At 40.2% G+C, this 19,649-nt stretch overlaps 1 protein-coding gene across 1 annotated transcript in view; it reads left to right on the forward strand.

The window, feature by feature from the left end:
- The window catches only part of LOC140229198 (trans-1,2-dihydrobenzene-1,2-diol dehydrogenase-like), an 86,304-nt gene that overhangs the window by 5,794 nt on the left and 60,861 nt on the right, over nucleotides 1–19,649 (forward strand). The window contains exon 2 of the mRNA XM_072309470.1: nucleotides 15,598–15,761. Within this exon, the coding sequence (XP_072165571.1) occupies nucleotides 15,598–15,761 (164 nt within the window). The remainder of the gene's footprint in view (nucleotides 1–15,597; nucleotides 15,762–19,649) is intronic.

A 19,649-nucleotide genomic window follows, 5' to 3' on the forward strand; every position in this document is an offset into this window, starting at 1 on the left:
TGCATAGTGTTGATCCGGTTGTCAATGATGAGTGCACATCAGCAGGTTATAAATTCTTGAATGTGGCCCGCAGTGGGAATGACCCTCATGGTGGGATAACAGTAATATACAAAACTGCATTGAACTTGTCCACTGCAAACATCAACATTTTGTCTCCTCACGATACATTTGAACTAGCTGCTGTTACCAATCCCTCACGGTCAATATGCTAGGGTGTCATCTACATACCTCCACCCTCCTCAAGGAATGGATTTAAGACACAGTTGTTTCTTCAGGAGTTTGAGGAACTTTTTTGTGAGTTGACTACACATTCCTGGAAGCTTCTTATCCTTGGTGATTTTAACATGCATGTAGATAACCCTAGTAAGCGTGATGTCGCATGTTTCTTGGAAATCATTGAGGAAGCAGGTCTGCAGCAGCACGTCACCTCCGCTACACACAAATTGGGCCACACTCTTGACCTCGTAATGTCCAAGCTGGATAACTCACTTGTGGTAGACTGTCAAGCGTGTGATAAACTTTACTCAGATCATTTTATTATTAGCTGCACTATTGATGCAGCTAAACCTAAGCAACATGCTGCGAGATCTCATTGCAGAAACGTTCGAAACTTAGACAAGGGTTCCTTCATCACTGACATCAGAGAAGCCTGCCATGACTTTCCTTTCGAGGGTGATGATAATAATCAGGTTGCATTCTGCAACAGTACCATTCTGGATGTGCTCACTCAACATTGTCCGTCCACCGAGCGTGTTCATCTTTTTTGCCCTCACCCCCTTGCAACCAATTAAAATCACAAGGAAAAATCAAAGTTTTATAGAGAAAGTATTATACCTCCACCCTCCTCAAGGAATGGATTTAAGACACAGTTGTTTCTTCAGGAGTTTGAGGAACTTTTTTGTGAGCTGACTACACATTCCTGGAAGCTTCTTATCCTTGGTGATTTCAACATGCATGTAGATACCCCTAGTAAGCCTGATGTCGCATGTTTCTTGGAAATCATTGAGGAAGCAGGTCTGCAGCAGCACGTCACCTCCGCTACACACAAATTGGGCCACACTCTTGATCTCTTAATGTCCAAGCTGGATAACTCACTTGTGGTAGACTGTCAAGCGTGTGATAAACTTTACTCAGATCATTTTATTATTAGCTGCACTATTGATAAAGCTAAACCTAAGCAACATGCTGCGAGATCTCATTGCAGAAACTTTCGAAACTTAGACAAGGGTTCCTTCATCACTGACATCAGAGAAGCCTGCCATGACTTTCCTTTCGAGGGTGATGATAATAATCAGGTTGCATTCTGCAACAGTACCATTCTGGATGTGCTCAACCAACATTGTCCGTGCACCAAGCGTGTTCATCGTTTTTGCCCTCATCCCCTTGCAACCAATTAAAATCACAAGGAAAAATCAACGTATTATAGAGAACACTTGAAAATGCAGATGTGAGGAACGTGTTTCGTGTTCTGAACACACTATTGAACAGGTCACCAGCAATCCTACCTGCAAACTTTTCAGCTACATCATTACCTGACAGATTTGCCACATTTTTTGTTAAGAAAGTTGAAAAGATTAGAGCAAATCTCCAACCAAGGAACGAGGTATCTCACGCTGCCGTCTGTTTTAATGGATCAATTGTGGGTGTATCTATATCCAAGCTGGCAGATGTCGATGCCATCACAGACCAGGAGGTGTACAAATTAATCCACTCTGCCTCTAATAAGACATGTTTGCTGGATCCAGTGCCTACGTGGCTGCTGAAGGAGACCATAAACACTTTTATCCCGTACATTGCATCAATTGTTGACACATCACTTAGCAGTGGTGTCTTTCCATCATCGTTGAAGGAAGCTGTGGTAACTCCACTGTTAAAGAAGCCTAATCTCAATCGCGATAACTTGAAAAACTACAGACCAGTCTCCTGTCTTTCATATCTTTCGAAGATACAAATTGTAATTGAGAAAGCTGCCTTGTCTCAAATCTCGTACTACGTGGATACAAACGATCTCTATGTTGAGAACCAGTCAGCTTATCGACGTTGGCATAGTACTGAGACTGCTCTCTTGAAGGTACAAGACGACATCCTTAGAGCACTGGACAACAAGCTCGTTAGCTTCGTCGTCTTCTTAGACCTGTCTGCTGCATTTGACTGTGTCGACCATGATATTCTGCTGACTCGTTTGACAAGCCACTTTGGCATCTGCGGGAGCGTGAAATCTTGGTTCACTTCTTACCTCTCTGACCGCAGCTTCAGGTTGAAGGTTGCAAGTGAGCTTTCCGAACCAGTGTCTCTCTCTTTCGGAGTTCCTCAAGGCTCTGTTCTAGGCCCGCAACTTTTCAGTCTATATACTCAACCCATGGCTGACATCATCAAACACCATGAGGGCATACAGCACCATAGCTATGCACATGATGTGCAACTATACACCTCCGCAGACCCGAAGGACAGTCGGGCAATTGAACTTGCTCTTGCCACATTATCTGCGTGTGTCAGGGATCTACCGCTGTGGATGGAGGGTAATCTGTTGAAACTGTACTGTGACAAAACCGAATTCCTTGTTGTCGCTAATCCGCGGTTCCATCCCTTGATATCCGTTGTCACCCTGGCAGTTGGTAATGCTGTCATTCATCCATCAAGTTCGGTTAGAAGCCTTGGTGTTGACATTGACTCCTCCCTTAAGTTGAATCACCATGTTTCTTCTCCAAGCAGTTCGCTTCATTTCCGTCTCACAAATATTGCGCGTATCAGGCCCTTCCTTGATCAGAGAGCTTGTGAACATGCTATGAGAGCTTTCTCATTACCTCAAGAATAGACTATGCAAACTCCATGCTATCTAGTACTTCTTCAAGTAATGTCCAGCGCCTTCAACGTGCTCAAAACCGAGCTGCAAAGCTGTTTTTTCTGGCCAAGAAGCGTGACCATGCCTCTCCTCTCCTTCAGGAATTACACTGGCTTCCTGAGCAAAAGCAAATCATGTACAAATTCTTGTCAATTACCTATAAATGTCTTCAGAATTGTGCTCCAGCTTACCTTCAGAAACTAATCTCACGTCACCAATCTGAAAGACAAGGAATGCGGCCAGGCCAAGACCCAACCCGGCTATCTGTCTCTAGGACTCTCACTCGAACAGGAGACAGATCATTCTCGGCAGCTGCCCCACGCCTGTGGAATCAGCTCCCTCAAAGTATCAGGGAATCACCATCTCTGTCAATGTTAGAAAAATCGTTGGAGACTTTCCTTTCCAATAACTGATTGATTAATTATGCATTTTTTCTTGTCTTTTGTATTTCTCCTACCTCCTAAATGTAAGTTGGATATTATATTTCCGTGAAGCGCTGTGATTGTAAGAGCGCAATATAATTACCCATAATGTATTGTATTGTAGAGTTAGTACAGCGCTATATTAGTTAGTACATTTAATAAGTATGTCTTCAAGTTTGCTGTGGCGAATCCAGGGATGCCCCAAAGGGGGGGGGGGGGGTGCGAGGAGGCCGAATTTTCACATTTTCAGCTTCTTCTTCTTGAAAACGGAAGGAATTTTTTTTAGTGGTCGTATACGGCAGGTGGCCGCTATAGACAGATGGTGGCTCTAAAACAGGTTTTACTATACAGTGAAACCTGTCTATAGCGAAAAAAGAGAAAGTGGCCGTTATAAACAGGAGGCCGCTATACAGGTTCTTTAACATGCCTTTTCTCTGGGAGGGAATTGTTTTTAGTGTTCCTAAACGGCAGGTGGCCGCTATAGACAGTTGTTCGCTAAGACGGGTTTGACTGCAGCCCTACAGTAAACACATGTCTATTGCGACCACCCCATGGAGACGAAAAATTGGCTGTTATAGACAGGCGGCCGCTAAAGACAGCTCTTTAACATGACTTTTTAGCTCACCTGAGCCGAAGGCTCAAGTGAGCTATTGCGATCGCTCTTCGTCCGGGGTCCGTCGTCCGGGGTCCGTCGTCCGTCGTGCGTCGTCCGTCGTCCGTCGTGCGTAAACTTTTACATTTTCATCTTCTTCTTGAGAACCCCTTGACCGATTTTCACCAAACTTGGCAGGTAGCATCCCTAGGGGGATAGGATCTCAATTTGTTCGAATGGGCACCATTCCCTACCTGGGGTGCCCCCAGAGGGGCCCAAACCCCCAAAATTAAGGAATCTTAAAAAATCTTCTCTAGAACCAGAAGTGATAGAGCTAAGTTAATACCATGAATTAGTACATTGATGACTGTAGTTTCAAGTTTGTTCATGGCGGAATCAGGGCCCCCCCCCCCCTTGCGACCCAGGGGAGGGGGTGGGGAGGGTTCCTAATAGGGCCCAAATTGTACATTTTCATCTTTTTCTTGAAAATGCCATTATGAATTTCCACCAAAGTTGGCAGGTAGCATCCCTAGGGGGAAAAAATCTCATTCCCATCAAATGGGCACCATGCCCCACCTGGGGGGCCCCCAGGGTGCCTAAATTTGGACCGAAATTGTAAATTTTCATATTTTTCTTGAAAACCCTATCACTAATGTTCACCAAACTTGGCAGGTAGCATCCCTATAGGGGGATAGAATCTCAATTCCATCAATTGGGCACCATGCCCCACCTGGGGAGCCCAAGGCCCCCCCCCTCCTGTAAGGAATCTTTACAGATTTTCTCTAGAACTGGAAGGGATTGAGCTAAGTTAATACAATGAGTCAGTATATCGATGACTGTTGTTTCAAGTTTGTTCATGGGAGAATCAGGGGTGCCCGCCCTACCCTCCCCCTCCACCCCTATGGACCCAGGGAAGCGGGATGGGATGGGGGGGGGGTCCAAATGCGGGCCTAAATTTTCATCTTTTTGCTGAAAACAACAATGGATTTTCACCAAACTTGTCAAGTAGCATTCCCATAGGGATAAGACCTCAAAGTGTTTGAATGGGCACCATGCTTTCCTTGGGGGCCCCAGGGGTTCCAAACCTCCTACATTAATGAATATTAAATAATATTTTTCTCTAGTTCTAATCAAAAGTGATAGGGCTTTAAGTCTTTTTTCCCAAGCTTCATAATCCAACATTCTATAAAGTACAGTGTACTTGGCAGGTATTTTTTACCAGTGTGATGGAATATGTTAATGGACACCATGCCCCCATTCTCAAAGCTACCCCCACCATAAGTTTCCAGTGTTTAAGAGTCTGCAAGAATGCATGGAAGGTAAACTTGCGATACTCAGGTGAGCGCGTGACCCGCGGGTCTCTTGACTCTCGGAGGGAATTGTTTTTAGAGGTATATGGCAGGTGGTCGCGAAGACAGGTTTTACTTTACAGTCAAACCTATCTATGGCGGCCACCAAAGGGAAATGAAAAAAAAAACGTTCCAAGTTCGTTATTTGGACGTTTCGTCAAAACGTTTCAGAACGTCTTTTTGTGGAAGGTTTTCGACGTATGTAAAACGTTTCAAATGGACGTTATAAAAACGTTTTTTAAACGTTTAAAAAACCAATAAAGACCTTTCGGAATTTTAAGGACCTGCAGAAAACCTATTGGACGTTATAGACGTCAGTAAAACCTTTTAAGAATATTCAAAACGTTCTGTGGACGTTCTGCCGACGTCCAGAAAATCTTTGAAAACCGTCTAGAACGTTCAAAAAACGTTTTAAGAACGTCTAAAAAGTCTTATGACCCATTCCAAAACGTCTAGAGAACCTTTCATATCCGCCTAGAACGTTTAGAAAACCTTTTATGAACGTCTAATGTTCATTTTTTATTGGGTATTTAAAAAAAGATATAGTTCTGAGATTATCAACAGGCACAATCTGGAATTAGTGTACCCTAATCCTACTCCTATCCTAACCTGTTCCTAATGTCGTACCACCTATACCTATACTGCATCTTATTCTTAATTGATGAATCTGTATCACATTCGTTTATATACCAGCAAAATGATGAGATGCATGAAGACATGGTTACTAAGATTAGATCACACACACACCTTAATTAAGCCTATTAACATATGAAAATACCTCTTCATAACACAATTTGAAATTGTGAATAACTGAACAATAACGTAGGTAAGTTTATTTTTAACACAGAAAGTTTGAATCCAGCATAAATCTTTAGATTTCAATGTCTTTTATCTATTTCCACTAGTTTTCAAATCTTATATTTTCTTATTTGAATACTCATAAATAGGCATGAATATTCATGATAAAGAAACCAATGACGAACACGTATAGCGGACCAAATAAAAACGTTTTTTAAACGTTCATTAAATTAAGTTCATTAAGTCGCCATAGCAGACCTAATAAAAACGTTTTGTGGACGTTTATAAAGGATGAAGACGTAACAGACATGATAAAAACGTTTTCTAACGTCCATTGACGTTTTTAAAACGTTTTCCAAAAAAAATTGTGCTTTGCGGTAAATGCAAAGTCCCAACTTTGACGTTGTATGTTCGTTTTAAAAACGTCCGTTGACGTACGGAACCTAAAAAAAAAAAAAAAAAAAATTGTAAGAAACGTTATGAAAACGTTATGTGCTTGCTGGGTTCCCGTTGATGCAATTGAGAGATTTGCACATTTCCCGGCGTTTGAACATTTTCCGACGTTTGCACATTTCCAGGCTCCACATCGTGTGCGATCTCAGAGTGCTTTTCTATACAATGTAGTCGAGTATGATGGTCTACCGAATATTGACAGCACCTATACGTGATGTTGATGCTAAACGGCATTGTGTTTTGTGTTAATGTGAATAAGGTGTGTCAAACGAAACTCCACAGATAATTAACAAATGGGCGGTCGTTCACATATCTTTTACATACAGATATCCATTTGTAAGACTGACCTATAATGGGTTTTTACTTTTTGCACTTGGCGGCCAATCAGTGCTCTGATGAAAAAAAAGAAAGAATAGAATCCAGGGGTCCCTTTCTTGAAAGTCCTAAATATGAGAGACTTTTTGCTTATTTAAGACACACTTGTGACAGACTTCATGAAATGGATATGAAAGTCTCATATAGGGTCTATAGCTACACAGTAGTATGAGCGACTTTGGCCATTCTGAGATTTATGTTAAGACTTTTATGTGATGACTTGAATTGACTTCATGAAACGGACCCCCGGTCTTCAGGTATTCAACAGCGTTTTACTGGTGCAGTGAAAGGCCTGTAGAGCTGGAAATGTGCAAACGTCTCGCCGGGAAATGTGCAAATGCCGGGAAATGTGCAAACGTCCTGCTGGGAAATATGCAAACGCCGGGAAATGTGGAAACGTCTCACCGGGAAATGTGCAAATTTCATCATCGAGAAATGTGCAAACATGACGCCAAGAAATGAGCAAACGTTCAGTTTTGCCGGGAAATGTGCAATACGTCGCCGGGAAATGTGCAAATCATTTACTTTAGCGATATTGTGTATAAAGATGGTAGAAAAACTCCATATCAAAACTGTGCATGAACCTCCACCTTTTATATTTTCTTCATAAAATCCTTGACTGATTTTCACCACAATTGGCAGGTTGCACCATTATTGTCATGGGATCTCAATTTGTTTAACTTGGCCACCAACCCCTGGAAAAAAAGGGGGCATCAAAGTCCCAGAACTATGGTTTTATCAAGATTCTTAACTTCTACTCTTTAACCAAATAAGACTGAGCTATAGGTTGGTGATATAAAGACATTGATGACAGTAATTTCAATTTTAATGGCAGATCCAGGGATGCAGGACACGGGGGCCATGTGAGGGGGGGGGGGCACGAGGAGATGGGTCAAAACTTAAAGGACAAATCCACCTTCATATACATGTGATTTGAGTGAATGCATTGTCACGGATTGCCGGGTACAGTATGGTAAAAATGAACAAAATATTAATGAACTTGGACTCAAACAGAGATGTGAGAGAATTGTTGGAAAGTTTGCACATAAATTGTCTTAAATGTAAAAAGTACAAATCTTTTACCTTTAAAATTTGTGTTCATCAGATAAAACATCAGTTTGACTTATCCATGATTCATTGCAATTAATACGAAGAGCTTTTTTTTTAGTAACAAATATATCCTTTCTAAATGCGAGCAACATGTGTTTCCCCAGGCAAGTATACCAAGTAAACTCTGAGATGAATATAACATTAAAAGAACGTTCTTGGGTAAACAAAATTTAACTTTATTTGTGACACCTATATTTCTTGAAATAATGCGGCATATGTAGTCAATATGTAAATTCAAAGTGAGTTTACGGTCAAGAATCAGACCTAAAAATTTGAAGAGACTTCTTCAATTACCGTATAAATCATGTTTACATTCCGTGGTACATTTTCCAAAGAACTGCTGAAAAACATACATTAAGGTGTTTTTGTTTTTTTTTAGATTTATCGATAATTTATTTGCTCTTATCCAGTAAAGTAATTTATCCAATGAAAATTTTAAGTATCAATTAACATATCAGGATCAGAATTTGAAAGGAATACATTAGAATCTTCAGCAAATAATAGAAAGGAAAGAATGTTTGATGAATTTGAACAAATTCTTTTGAGTATCAGGAATATTTCGAGCAAGATAACTTTCTATTTGCGAAAAATACTGATTAAAAATATTCGACACTGATGTAGCATCATTAATGAGTACATGTAAATTATCATGTTTAAGCAAGAATATCTGATTTTTGAAGTTTTTACGTTTCTCGCACCGAATTACTTACGTGAGACCATTCTTATATGAACTATATTCATAATGAGATTGCTGAGTGCGTTTAATTTTATCAACATAATACAAAATATTCTTACGATTAATTGATCGCAAAAAAGATTAAGATATCCAAGGCAGCGTAGGAAATCTTCAGTAATTATTTCATTAAAAAAATGATAGGAACATGCTTATCCAAAATTGAAATTAACCTTTGCATTACCAAATCATAAGCTTGATTTGGATTCTGAGTATCATATACATCGGTCCAATCCACTCCGTTTAAGTTGACTTGTAACCGGGCTCTGTTGTCATGTGTTATTTTCTGGAAACCCACCATAGGGGACTTTAAAATAATTCTACTGTTAAGGGAAATTTCAGTGAAAATGGGATGATGGTCTGATATAGGTCTGATAAAACAATTCCGGAGGCAGGTAGAGGGCTAATGTTACAAAATATATCATCAATAAGTGTCGCAGAATCATTGGTTACACGAGTTGAGTTTGTAATAAGCAGTAAAAGTCCATGACCCCCAATTCCATAGATAATCACTGCCATTCAGTACATGCATATGTACTTAGTCTCCATGAAGGTGCCTTGAATCATTTGCGAGATATGGAAAAAAAAGTGAAAGTGTAACATTTTCGTTTGACCTTGACCTTTGACCTCATGACCCAAAACTCTCTCTGGAGAATCTTTATTTGGTAGTACATGTACACACTGAGTTTTGAGAAAATACCTTCAGGCATTGCATAGATATGGGGGAAATAGTGAAATTTTGAGGACATGACCTTGACCTTTGACCTTGAGCATGTGCACCCTAAAGTTGATAGGCACATCTTCGCCAACTCATACATATACATGCCAAATTTCATTAGGATACCTTAAACATTGACGTTGTCGCATTCCCAGGGGGATAGAATCTATTTCGCAGGGGGATAGAATCTATTTCGTTGTTTGTTTGTTTTTTCAAATGAGCACCATGCCCCCTCTCCGGACTGCATTGCAACCTTGTCGTGGTCGGGGAGCTTGTGTGTCTCAGTGACCCCTAGAGCTATGCCAGCTGGAGATTTATCTCCTGGTAGGGCCACCCAAGCTGGACAGGTCCAAGGGTAGAGACGAGACGAAAAGCAATCCGCTGGTCCTCCAGGTTGGGGGTGGGCACAGGACTAACAACCCTGTCCTGTAAAAGACAACTTGTTTTTTTACGGAAACAGCAACGAACAAAACCAAGAACTTCAGGCGTGATGGGCTTCCAATTTCATCAACAGATGTATTTACGAATGGCAGTGGTGAAGGCCGCAAGGAAGCCACTGGCAGGAAAACGGAAGTTCTAAATGCCAAACATAGTACAAAGATAGGTTGCTGGAATGTGAGGACACAGTATGAAACAGGAAAGCTGGCACAAGTGACAGCAGAAATGAGAAGCTATCAGATAGATATCTTTGGCATCAGTGAATGCAAATGGACAAGTCTGGAAGGATTACCACCAACAGTGGAGAGACTATCCTGTACTCTTGGAGCGATGACGGCCAACATCACGAAGGAGTTGCAATTATATTGAGGAAAGGAGTTGGAAAAAAAAAAGTATTCTGGAATGGAAACCTGTGAGCAGTAGGCTGATCAAAGTTAGATTGAAGGGAAAGCGAATCAATGCCTCAATTCTTCAATGCTATGCTCCAACCAACGATAGTGATGAATCTGCTTGAGATGATTTTCATGAACAACTACAAGCTGAGTAAGACAGAATTCCTGGACATGATATGAAAATTGTGATAGGGGATTTGAATGCAAAAGTAGGTAATGACAACACCAGCTTTGAAAGGGTTTTGGGAAGACATGGCTGTGGAAACATGAATGGTCATACGAGGGACACTTTTCCCACACAAGAACATTCACAAGCTGACTTGGATCTCAACAAATGGCAGAGACAGGAACCAGATCGACTACTTCATGGTATATGGTACATGGAGACACTTCGCTCCTTGATGTCAAAGTGAGGAGAGGGGCAGATGTCAGCAGCGACCATTATCTTGTAGTGGCATCATTTAGAGTAAAACTAAGGAGAGCAGGCATCAAGAAAACAGGAAGAAGACAGTATGAAGTTCAAAAGCTCAAAGATCCCAAGACCAGAATTTCTTTCGTTCTTCAGCTGAAGAACAGATTTCAAGCTTTAGCAGACATTGATGACACTGATCAGGAAATTGATGAAATATGGGAGAAAACCAAGACGACATTTGTTCAAACAAGCGAAGAGTGCCTAGGCTACAAAGGAAAGGAAAAGAAAGAATGGATATCAGCAGACACATGGGACACCATAAAGAAGCGGAAAGAGTTAATGAAGCTTGTCATCAGTGCAAGGTCAGAACGGTTAAGGAAAAATGTACATAAATTTTCATGTTTTATTATTCAATAATGTGGAAATAAAATGGAATGTGAATGAAATACACTTCCTCATTGTTCCTTCTAGCTACAGTATTTCGGTTGGTAGGAATGTTGTACCAAAGCAATCAACATTCATGTCCTGAATTACAATTACTTCGTAAAAAGAAGCGTTATGTTCTTTTAGATATATTTTGCACTGAATTATGCAAAGAAAATCATGTGCCAGTCCATATCTAGATAATAGAGCAATCCAGAAAAGTGACCGGTGGATAACTGAGGTTGGACTTTATGTAATGAGAATAGTTCATCGATTACGAAATTTCTGAAAAGACAAGATCCATGAATATTTCTTTGAGTGTAGTGAATTAGAGCCATTTTTAGAGCAGGGTAGAATCATAGTATTAGACCCTCTCCCACAATGAATGGTCAAGAACACCTTTCTAGCTTCCAATTTGATTTGGAAGCAGAGTAAACAATATTCTCCAAAACAGACTTTTCTGCATCATGGCCCTAGAAAAGACTGAAAATACAACAACAACAAAAAACTGTAGAAAAAAGAAAGAAAGTGAAGCAAAACCCTCATTGTGTAAAAATACTTACTCAGCGTTTGTTGAACTATTATGCCTTAGTTTTGATTAAAATTAAGGTTGTTTATTCGTGCAGAGTTATGCTCAGTGATGGCTATGTAGATGTGACTCAAGAGTGTAATGTCCGTAATATTTCTTTAAAATTACATTTTGAGTAATTACAAGTTTGAATATTATAATAGAAAGTCAAAAGGCTGATCTATATGTCATTTATACGTCACAGCTGTATTGCAAACATAAAATAAGTTGTTTAGATTCCAATATGATAGAAAAGTCAACAAATTGTTAAAGTAGGGGTCCATACTGAACAAATAGTCCTGAAATTGGCAACTCCTGAGAAATTAAAAAAAAAAGATCTCATGAAAGGGCTATGGCAACATTGTGAAATGTGTATTGATTACCATCCTAGTGAAAAGGGTAAAAAAATATCAATTCAAGCATGTGACCCCTGCCACTTAATGAAAGTGGACAAATCTGTAATGTCCGTAATGCCACAATTATAGCTCTTGGGGGTACATGTGCCATATATTTCACTAAATTTTATTTTCATACAACATTTCTTTACCTTTCAATTTATTCTTAAATTGGTCTTATTATGTGCTTAAACTCACAGACTTTTCAATTATTGTACAGGCATGCAAAAAGTCATGCCCCCCAAAAAATGTAATGTCCGTAACGGCAAACGTTTTATGCAGTAACTGCCATATGATGTGGTGAAATGGATTGAAATTTTCACTGTTTATGATTTAGGCTCATAAGGTGAGTGATTCCATTGTATGAGTTCAGAATGAACATATTTTGTTTTATTGATGACATTTTGAAGTTGCAAATTTTGTCTGAAATGTAATGCCGTAACGCTAGATCTGCCCAATAGTGACACACTGAAATTCACTCAATTCTGACCTGGCTTCACATACAATGTCATTTGACTGTACAACGCAAGTTTGGAAGCACTGTTGGATTGCCAGAATTATATCAACAAAATGTTGTTTAAAACAATTTGCAAGCTAAGATTGATCACCATGAGTGAAGTAAAGCATTAACAACTATATACTGTTTATCTGTGTCTTTCATACAATCCGTAACCTTTATTTAATGATAATTTGTTTCGCTCATGATTTATTTCGCTCATAATCTGATTCGTCTAGATTTGGCAGATTAAAGATGTTATGCCGTAGGATCTCATACAATCTCAAAAACAGTAAAACTGTGGAAGTGAAACCTCTTAGATATTGTTATTCATATAACAGTGCATACAAATTTGCTAATGTTTTATTCATTTCCTATTTCTTTGACTTCGTCTAGCTGCTTGTCTTATGATTATGAATACATAGTCATAAGAAATAAGTCATAAGCAAAAAAAAAAATAATGAAAACTAAGGCAATATATTGTTCTATAGTGCATTATGTAGCCCCCTATGGCCATTCCTAATTTGCATATTTTGCCCGTAATTTGCTTGTTGATAAATATCATGGATTGAATATGTATCAACCTCTTTTCTGCAGCCCCTACTTCTCTTTAATGGATGACATCAGTGTTAATTTGTCATTTCTGTAGATAATTTAAGAGCAGCTATATTACAAGAATAAAAAAAAGGTATGATTTGGTATCCATTTTGCTTATGCCCTTGCACTAACCATTCTGCTTGAAAACCGGTTTTTGTATTTGTTTTTGTTTTAGTTGTTGATTCAGCGTACTCTACCATAATTTTATGATGCTATCTTTAAAATGCTGCTAGGAATCACGTTCGTCAATAACCCGACTAGACTAATATGGAACGGTAAGCAGCCCCGTAACTAGGATTTTTATGGGGGGGGGGGGGGGGTGTCAAAATTAGAAGAAAAAAAGGCTCCCCCGTGCAATTATGTCGTTTCTCGTGCCACTTCCGGGTTTCACCGGCTGACAAGCAAAAAAACAAAACAAAACAAAACAAAACAAAAAAGGCTTCAGCTAATTTTCTGTGCACAAGCCCATTTCATTTTTTTTTTCAAACAGGGAGGGGGGAAGTGGTTCCGCAACTCATATTTTTTTTCTTCTTTACTCCTGTACTTTTTTTGGCTGCTGTCAAATGGGAAGGGGGGGGGCTACATTATAATGTCGTCAGTCTAGGGACCAGACATTGAGGAACACTACATAATGTATTGTTGAAAATAAATTTCACAACGAAATTAAATCAAAGAGGCACCAAACGGAAATGTAATATGTCTTGAAAATATATGTGATCATGAAAACTAATGTGTTTAAGTGAAATATCTTTAAAAAAAAATAGAAAGTTATTTGAATTGTATTTCATTAACGATTAGACATCGCAAGAATAGCAATGATACTATAGAAAACAAAGTCGAGAGAATGAGTGATTTGCCTAGAGACCGGGTAGAGGAAAGGGAAGAAGGGAGGGAGAAGTTTGACTGCTTTCATCAGAGGATTGCTTAAATACTTGGGCCTGAATGGGGAAATGGGAGCTGGATATTGTCTGATACAGTGAAGGGAAAATGGGATCAGTCTCGTAGTATACTCATGGGATGACATGGGTAAGTGACTGGCTGGAGGTAGAATGTGGTCATCCTTGTTGAATGGAAGAGGGAGGTACTATATTTGGGTATCATTACACAATATTATATCAAATGGATTACTCTTCAGCATACCATGACATGTTTTCTCACCTCGATGCTGATGATAGCTTTTAATGCCAGGTGATGTTCGGTTACATAAGAGATTGAATGCGGCATTATTATTGTAACCATTTTTTTTAAATCCAATGTTACTTCCAAAGTAATCTCTCTTTTTTTCTTTTTCTTTTTTTTGGACAATATCAACACTGTATAGGTCTAACTGTACGGGAAGATATTACTTTAATCTATATGATCACGTATGCATGTATCAGTATTACGAGTTGATAACCTCTCCCCCTTTCTTACTCCATCTCTCTCTCTCTCTCTCTTTCTTTATCCCTATCTTCCACAAAAGCATCATGTTGGACCCCCTTGTTTTATTGTATTAATGTTATGTATTATCGGTTACAAAGAGCCGAGCTTTTTGCTTATTGTTGGCAACCGTTAGTTCTGTATGCAAATTTATAACGCATGTAATCATGTCACAGATGTTTATGTGTAATGAATTTTTTGAAATTTTAGGAAATGGCCATGGTGTATAGCGCCGTGTATTTTATTTCAATTGTTTGATGAAATTGCTGATAATAAGGAATTGTTAAGTGATACCATATAGAGAATAATTCAATCAAGTTAAAACAAAACCGATGTATAATGGCTTTTTGTTTCTTAATAAATTCTTATAAAATCCAATCTCACATGAATAAATGATGTCAAATGTCGGGTACAGCGCTTTATTCATTCTTCGTTTCTATTGGAAAGCGTGCATTGTGTTCCCAACATAAGATTATTTGTATACAATTTTTATCATATTTCATGATCTGTATTCTAATTGAGAAACAAGAAATAAGGACTTGCGGGCAGATATGGACGTATCCAAAGTGGAAGGTCCATGTTCATCCTCCTTTTTTCTGCTTTGTTGGTTTCACTCAACTTCTTGCTCATCTTTATTCAGTTTGTTCATCGTTATCAACGGCAAGAGCACAATCTTCTTCCTCTCCTTTTAGCCTTACATTATTTCTCCATATACAATTCTCCTCCCTTCAGCTCTTAGTACCTAGTTTTTTGAAGATGAAGTATCCAGTCGATATTTTCTCGTATGATCGACTCTTTGTAAACGCCAGTCCTGCATTTTCAGAGCCAAGTAAGATAATGAAACTGCAATACAATATCAAATTTTAGCATGTGTCATGTGGTTCAAGGTAAAAAATAATGACAAGATTGACTATTCCACGAGACTCGTTCATATCATTACCATCTTTCAAGTTGTTATCTTCAAGCAGCTGATTGTATAAGGCAAGTTGGTAACTGAAATGTAAATGATTTGTTCATTTTCGGCTAAGTGCTCATCAATCTCCTCTCCTGCTATTTTTCTTCTAGATGTGGTCTATATCGGGTCTGTGAACACGGAGCATCGAAGACTCTGCAAGTTCTTTCTGAGCCACAAGAAGCACATCCTGTGTGAAAAGCCTCTGACTCTTTCTCTGCGTGAAACCAAAGATGTTCTCCAAGCAGCGAAAGAAAGTGACGTCTTTTTCATGGAAGTAAGACGGAGAATCACGTAATCAAAATCGTATGGTTTGTGCCAGCAACTCTTTACATGCTGCAAGTGTATCAAAGTTCTGTGATAGCAGTCCCTATATGTCCCTATGCGACTCCGCAGTGAGTGCTCGACTTGTTCGCGACGGGTGCAGCACCGATGTAATGTGAAGCTCGAACATGCACAGTCTATATTTGATGCAGTGTGGTCGCGCACCGCATCAACACCGTCTAAAAGTAATCCTGCAGTCAAAACTGCGAGACGGCTGCCACTGTGAACGCTCTCCGCATCAGAAGTTCAGAATGGTCAAATCGCACAATTTGCCAATTTGAAAAAAACAAACAAACAAACAGTTACTTCTACAAAGAAGCTTTTGTCTTCATTGCCTATAGACATTATTTATACATGTTAAGATATGTTATTTTTATAACCGGCCAGTACGTGCACTGTGTAGTGCCTATGCAGGGAATTGTTTAGGTGTACATAGTGAACTGTTTGTGGGTTGTGTTTCCAAACAATTCTGTGTTTGTTTATTGTCGCCGTTGTATTGCTAGAGTCACACACGGCCGGACACACGACAGGGTCCATAAGGAATTAAAACCGTATCGACCCGGTTCGAGCCGTAGAGACCCGCATTGACCCGCATCGTAACCCGTGTCAATTCCTGATGGATTCCGGGGGCTACGAAACGGCGGTGAAAATTTTTTGGTCATGTTCAAAATTTTCTCATGGATTTCAATTCCGTATTGATATCCGAATTTACCCGGTTCGAATCACATTGACTCGCATCGACCCGCTGCAACCCGCAGCGTAAAACGTATGAACCCTTGATGTATACCGCATTGCCTTCATGCAACGGATGATGACAAGGTTTACATCCGGGTCGGTACGCGTCGAAGTGGGTTGACACGGGTCGATATAGGGGTCGAAAAAGATTAAGTTAAGGATTTAAAACGGATTTTTATACGGTTCGATACGGGTCAATACGGATCTCTACGGCTAGAACCGGGTCGATACGGTTTTAATTCCTTGTGGACCCGGTTGTGTGTCCGGCCGTGTGTGACTGTAGCATAAATTATCTTCCATTCCGGGACTAATCCGGCTCATTTTCACCCGAATCAAATCCGTTTTGTGACCCGGCCGTGTACGGCATATAGAAGGCTTCAAGCATTTTCCGAACTCCATGTGTGGAGCTCTCCCATTCACCAGATAATCAAACTCTTTTGTTGAACAATTTTCAACATCAAGCATGCTACTGCGAAACGTAAAAAGGCAGCATGTTCATAAAAGGTAATGTGTGAGGCGCTACTAGCTGGCAGCTCCACTTCTGGCTCCTAATTCTCGGCTACATTTAGCCTTTTCCACTTTGAGATCTATCATGAGTTTTATATCAAGAGAAAGCTTGGAATTCACTGATCATCATGGGCTGTTGCACTCTCGGTGAAAGGATTTCTGATTGGAGAATATCTTGGATCATTTTTCTGTCCTTTCTGTGTATTTTGGACATAGGTGCACCAATCTCTTCAGCAGCTTTCACACAACATGGATTTCAACCAATAGCATGCCAGAAGGCGATCATTCACAATAGGTCAGTTCTTCACCACCCGTGGCCTAGTATTGTGCACCATCACCATTATGGATTAGCCAGCTGTCAGGGAAGCAATAAGCCGCCAAGTATTACACTGTCATCCTTTCATCTCTGTGGAGGTCTATTGAAGCTTACGACTTCTGGTCATTCAACCTCCCACCAGCAGAAGTTCACTTACACATCTACCCAGCTCTTTATGCTGAACAAGGATGAAGGGTTTAATGATGACCAAGCATGTCCTTTCCAGTTACATACATGCAGGTATATTACAAGTTTACATATCAGACAGACCCCATGCTTGCTGCATCCACCTACGTATGATCCTGATGAGCATCATGCTCTCCGAAGACGTACACGTAGGGGTTGCAAAGCTGGAACTAGCAGAAGAAGGAGGATCCCTCAAAGTTTGATTCCAGTGCTTGTTGGTAATGGGAAACGGAGAAAACCTATCACTGTTCGAAGTAACTTTGACCCCTCGCAAAATAGAAGAGAGACCATCTGGTAAAGATTTTAGGAAACACAAAACGGATAATGAGAGAGCCGTTCGTGAGACCTGGCTATCCACCGACGACGATGCTGTCATTGCAGAGCTTATCTCCAGGGGTAGACCTTCAAACATATTCCCAGGATAGGGAAAGGTCGTGGTGGAGTTGGCTTCCCATATCGGAGTTATTTGAATGTCAAAGTTTATCCACATGTTGACAATTTCAAGTCCTTTGAAATGATGCAGATGGATGTAATCGAGAACTCAAAGTCGATGCACTTGGTAGTTATCTACAGACCTCCTAGATCATCAGTTCCATTCAGGTGTTTTCTGGAAGAGTTTTCGAATCCAGTCTGGTCATTGCTTTTGATTTCAACATTCATGCTGGGACTTCTGCTCCAGATGCCAGAGAGTTGATTGGCGTTCTTGACTCATATGGCCTACAGCAACATGTCCAGCAGCCAACTCACATACGGGGCATACTTTAGATCTGCTCATTTCACGGAAGGAAACTGATACAATTGTGCTTTCTTACGTCAATGTCATCGATGGTATTTCAGACCACTCCGCCATCATATGCCATCTTCATATAGCAAGTCAGATATCATCACGACAAACTGTTGTGTCGTGAAACATCCAGTCTGTAGAGGCCAGCTGCTTCATAGATCTTGATAAAGCCTCACTGACGGAGAAATGCATGGTGAGCAATGCATGCTCCTGTCCGACAGCGTTTTGTAATTGTTTGTCAAAACACTGAATGGTACACGCAAGAAATCGCAGAAGCAAAACTGTTACTTAGGCAACATGAGAGAAAATGGCGATCTTCCAAGCTCGAAATACATCGACAACTGTATCGCCAATAATGTCAATGTGTTCAGTCTATGATTCGTACAGCGAAGAGGGAATACAATTTAGAACGAATCAAGGACTGCTCTTGAGACTCAAAGCGACTGTTCAAGATTGCAAGTGATCTTCTGAATAGAAAACAGAAATCACCTCTTCCAACACATGTATCTGCTTTGGATCTGACCTCACGTTTCAACATGTTCTTCACCAATAGGTAGATGCTATTCGTGCATCATTGCCAGATGTTAGAAGACCTTCTGGATCTCGTCAAACTGCTGCAGTATTGGATACTCTGACTGCTACCAATGAAGAGAAAGTACCAAAGGTCTTTTCAGAGTCACCAGAATTAGAATTAACCACCAATTAGATCCTATCCCAACGTCTCTTCTGAAAAAAAAAAAAAAAACATTCTGCCGTTGTTCCTACCATGACAAACATCATCAACACCAGCCTTGCTACTGGAGTAGTTCCTGCGGATCTGAAGAGAGCTATCGTTCGTCCGACACTAAAGAAACCAAGAATGGACACTGAGTCTCTTCAGTGTTTCCTACCTATCTCCAACCTGTCATATCTCTCCAAAGTCTTGGAGCGTGTGGCTTTCTCTCAACTTTCAGAATATCTGTATGACAACATGCTACTCGACAGCCATCAGTCTGCATATCGGCCCAACCACAGCGTGGAAACACTCTTGACCAACTTAGCAGATGATGTACTACAGCAGATGGATAGGGGAAACGTTACAGCTCTAATAGTCCTCGACGTGTCGTCGGCATTTGACACTGTTGACCACGATATTCTCCTAGACCAACTTTTTTCTTTGGGAGTCAGTGGAACAACCCTGCGTTGGTTTACATCATATCTGACAAATCGTAAAAGTGTGAGCTTTGGTGATGCCTTGTCCCAAGAAAGTAATCTTATTTATAGTGTTCCCCATCAAGGCTCGGTAGGAGGCCCCCTCCTATTCTCCCTGTATC

The sequence above is a fragment of the Diadema setosum genome, chromosome 5 (assembly GCF_964275005.1).
Source record: "Diadema setosum chromosome 5, eeDiaSeto1, whole genome shotgun sequence".
NCBI lineage: Eukaryota > Metazoa > Echinodermata > Echinoidea > Diadematoida > Diadematidae > Diadema > Diadema setosum.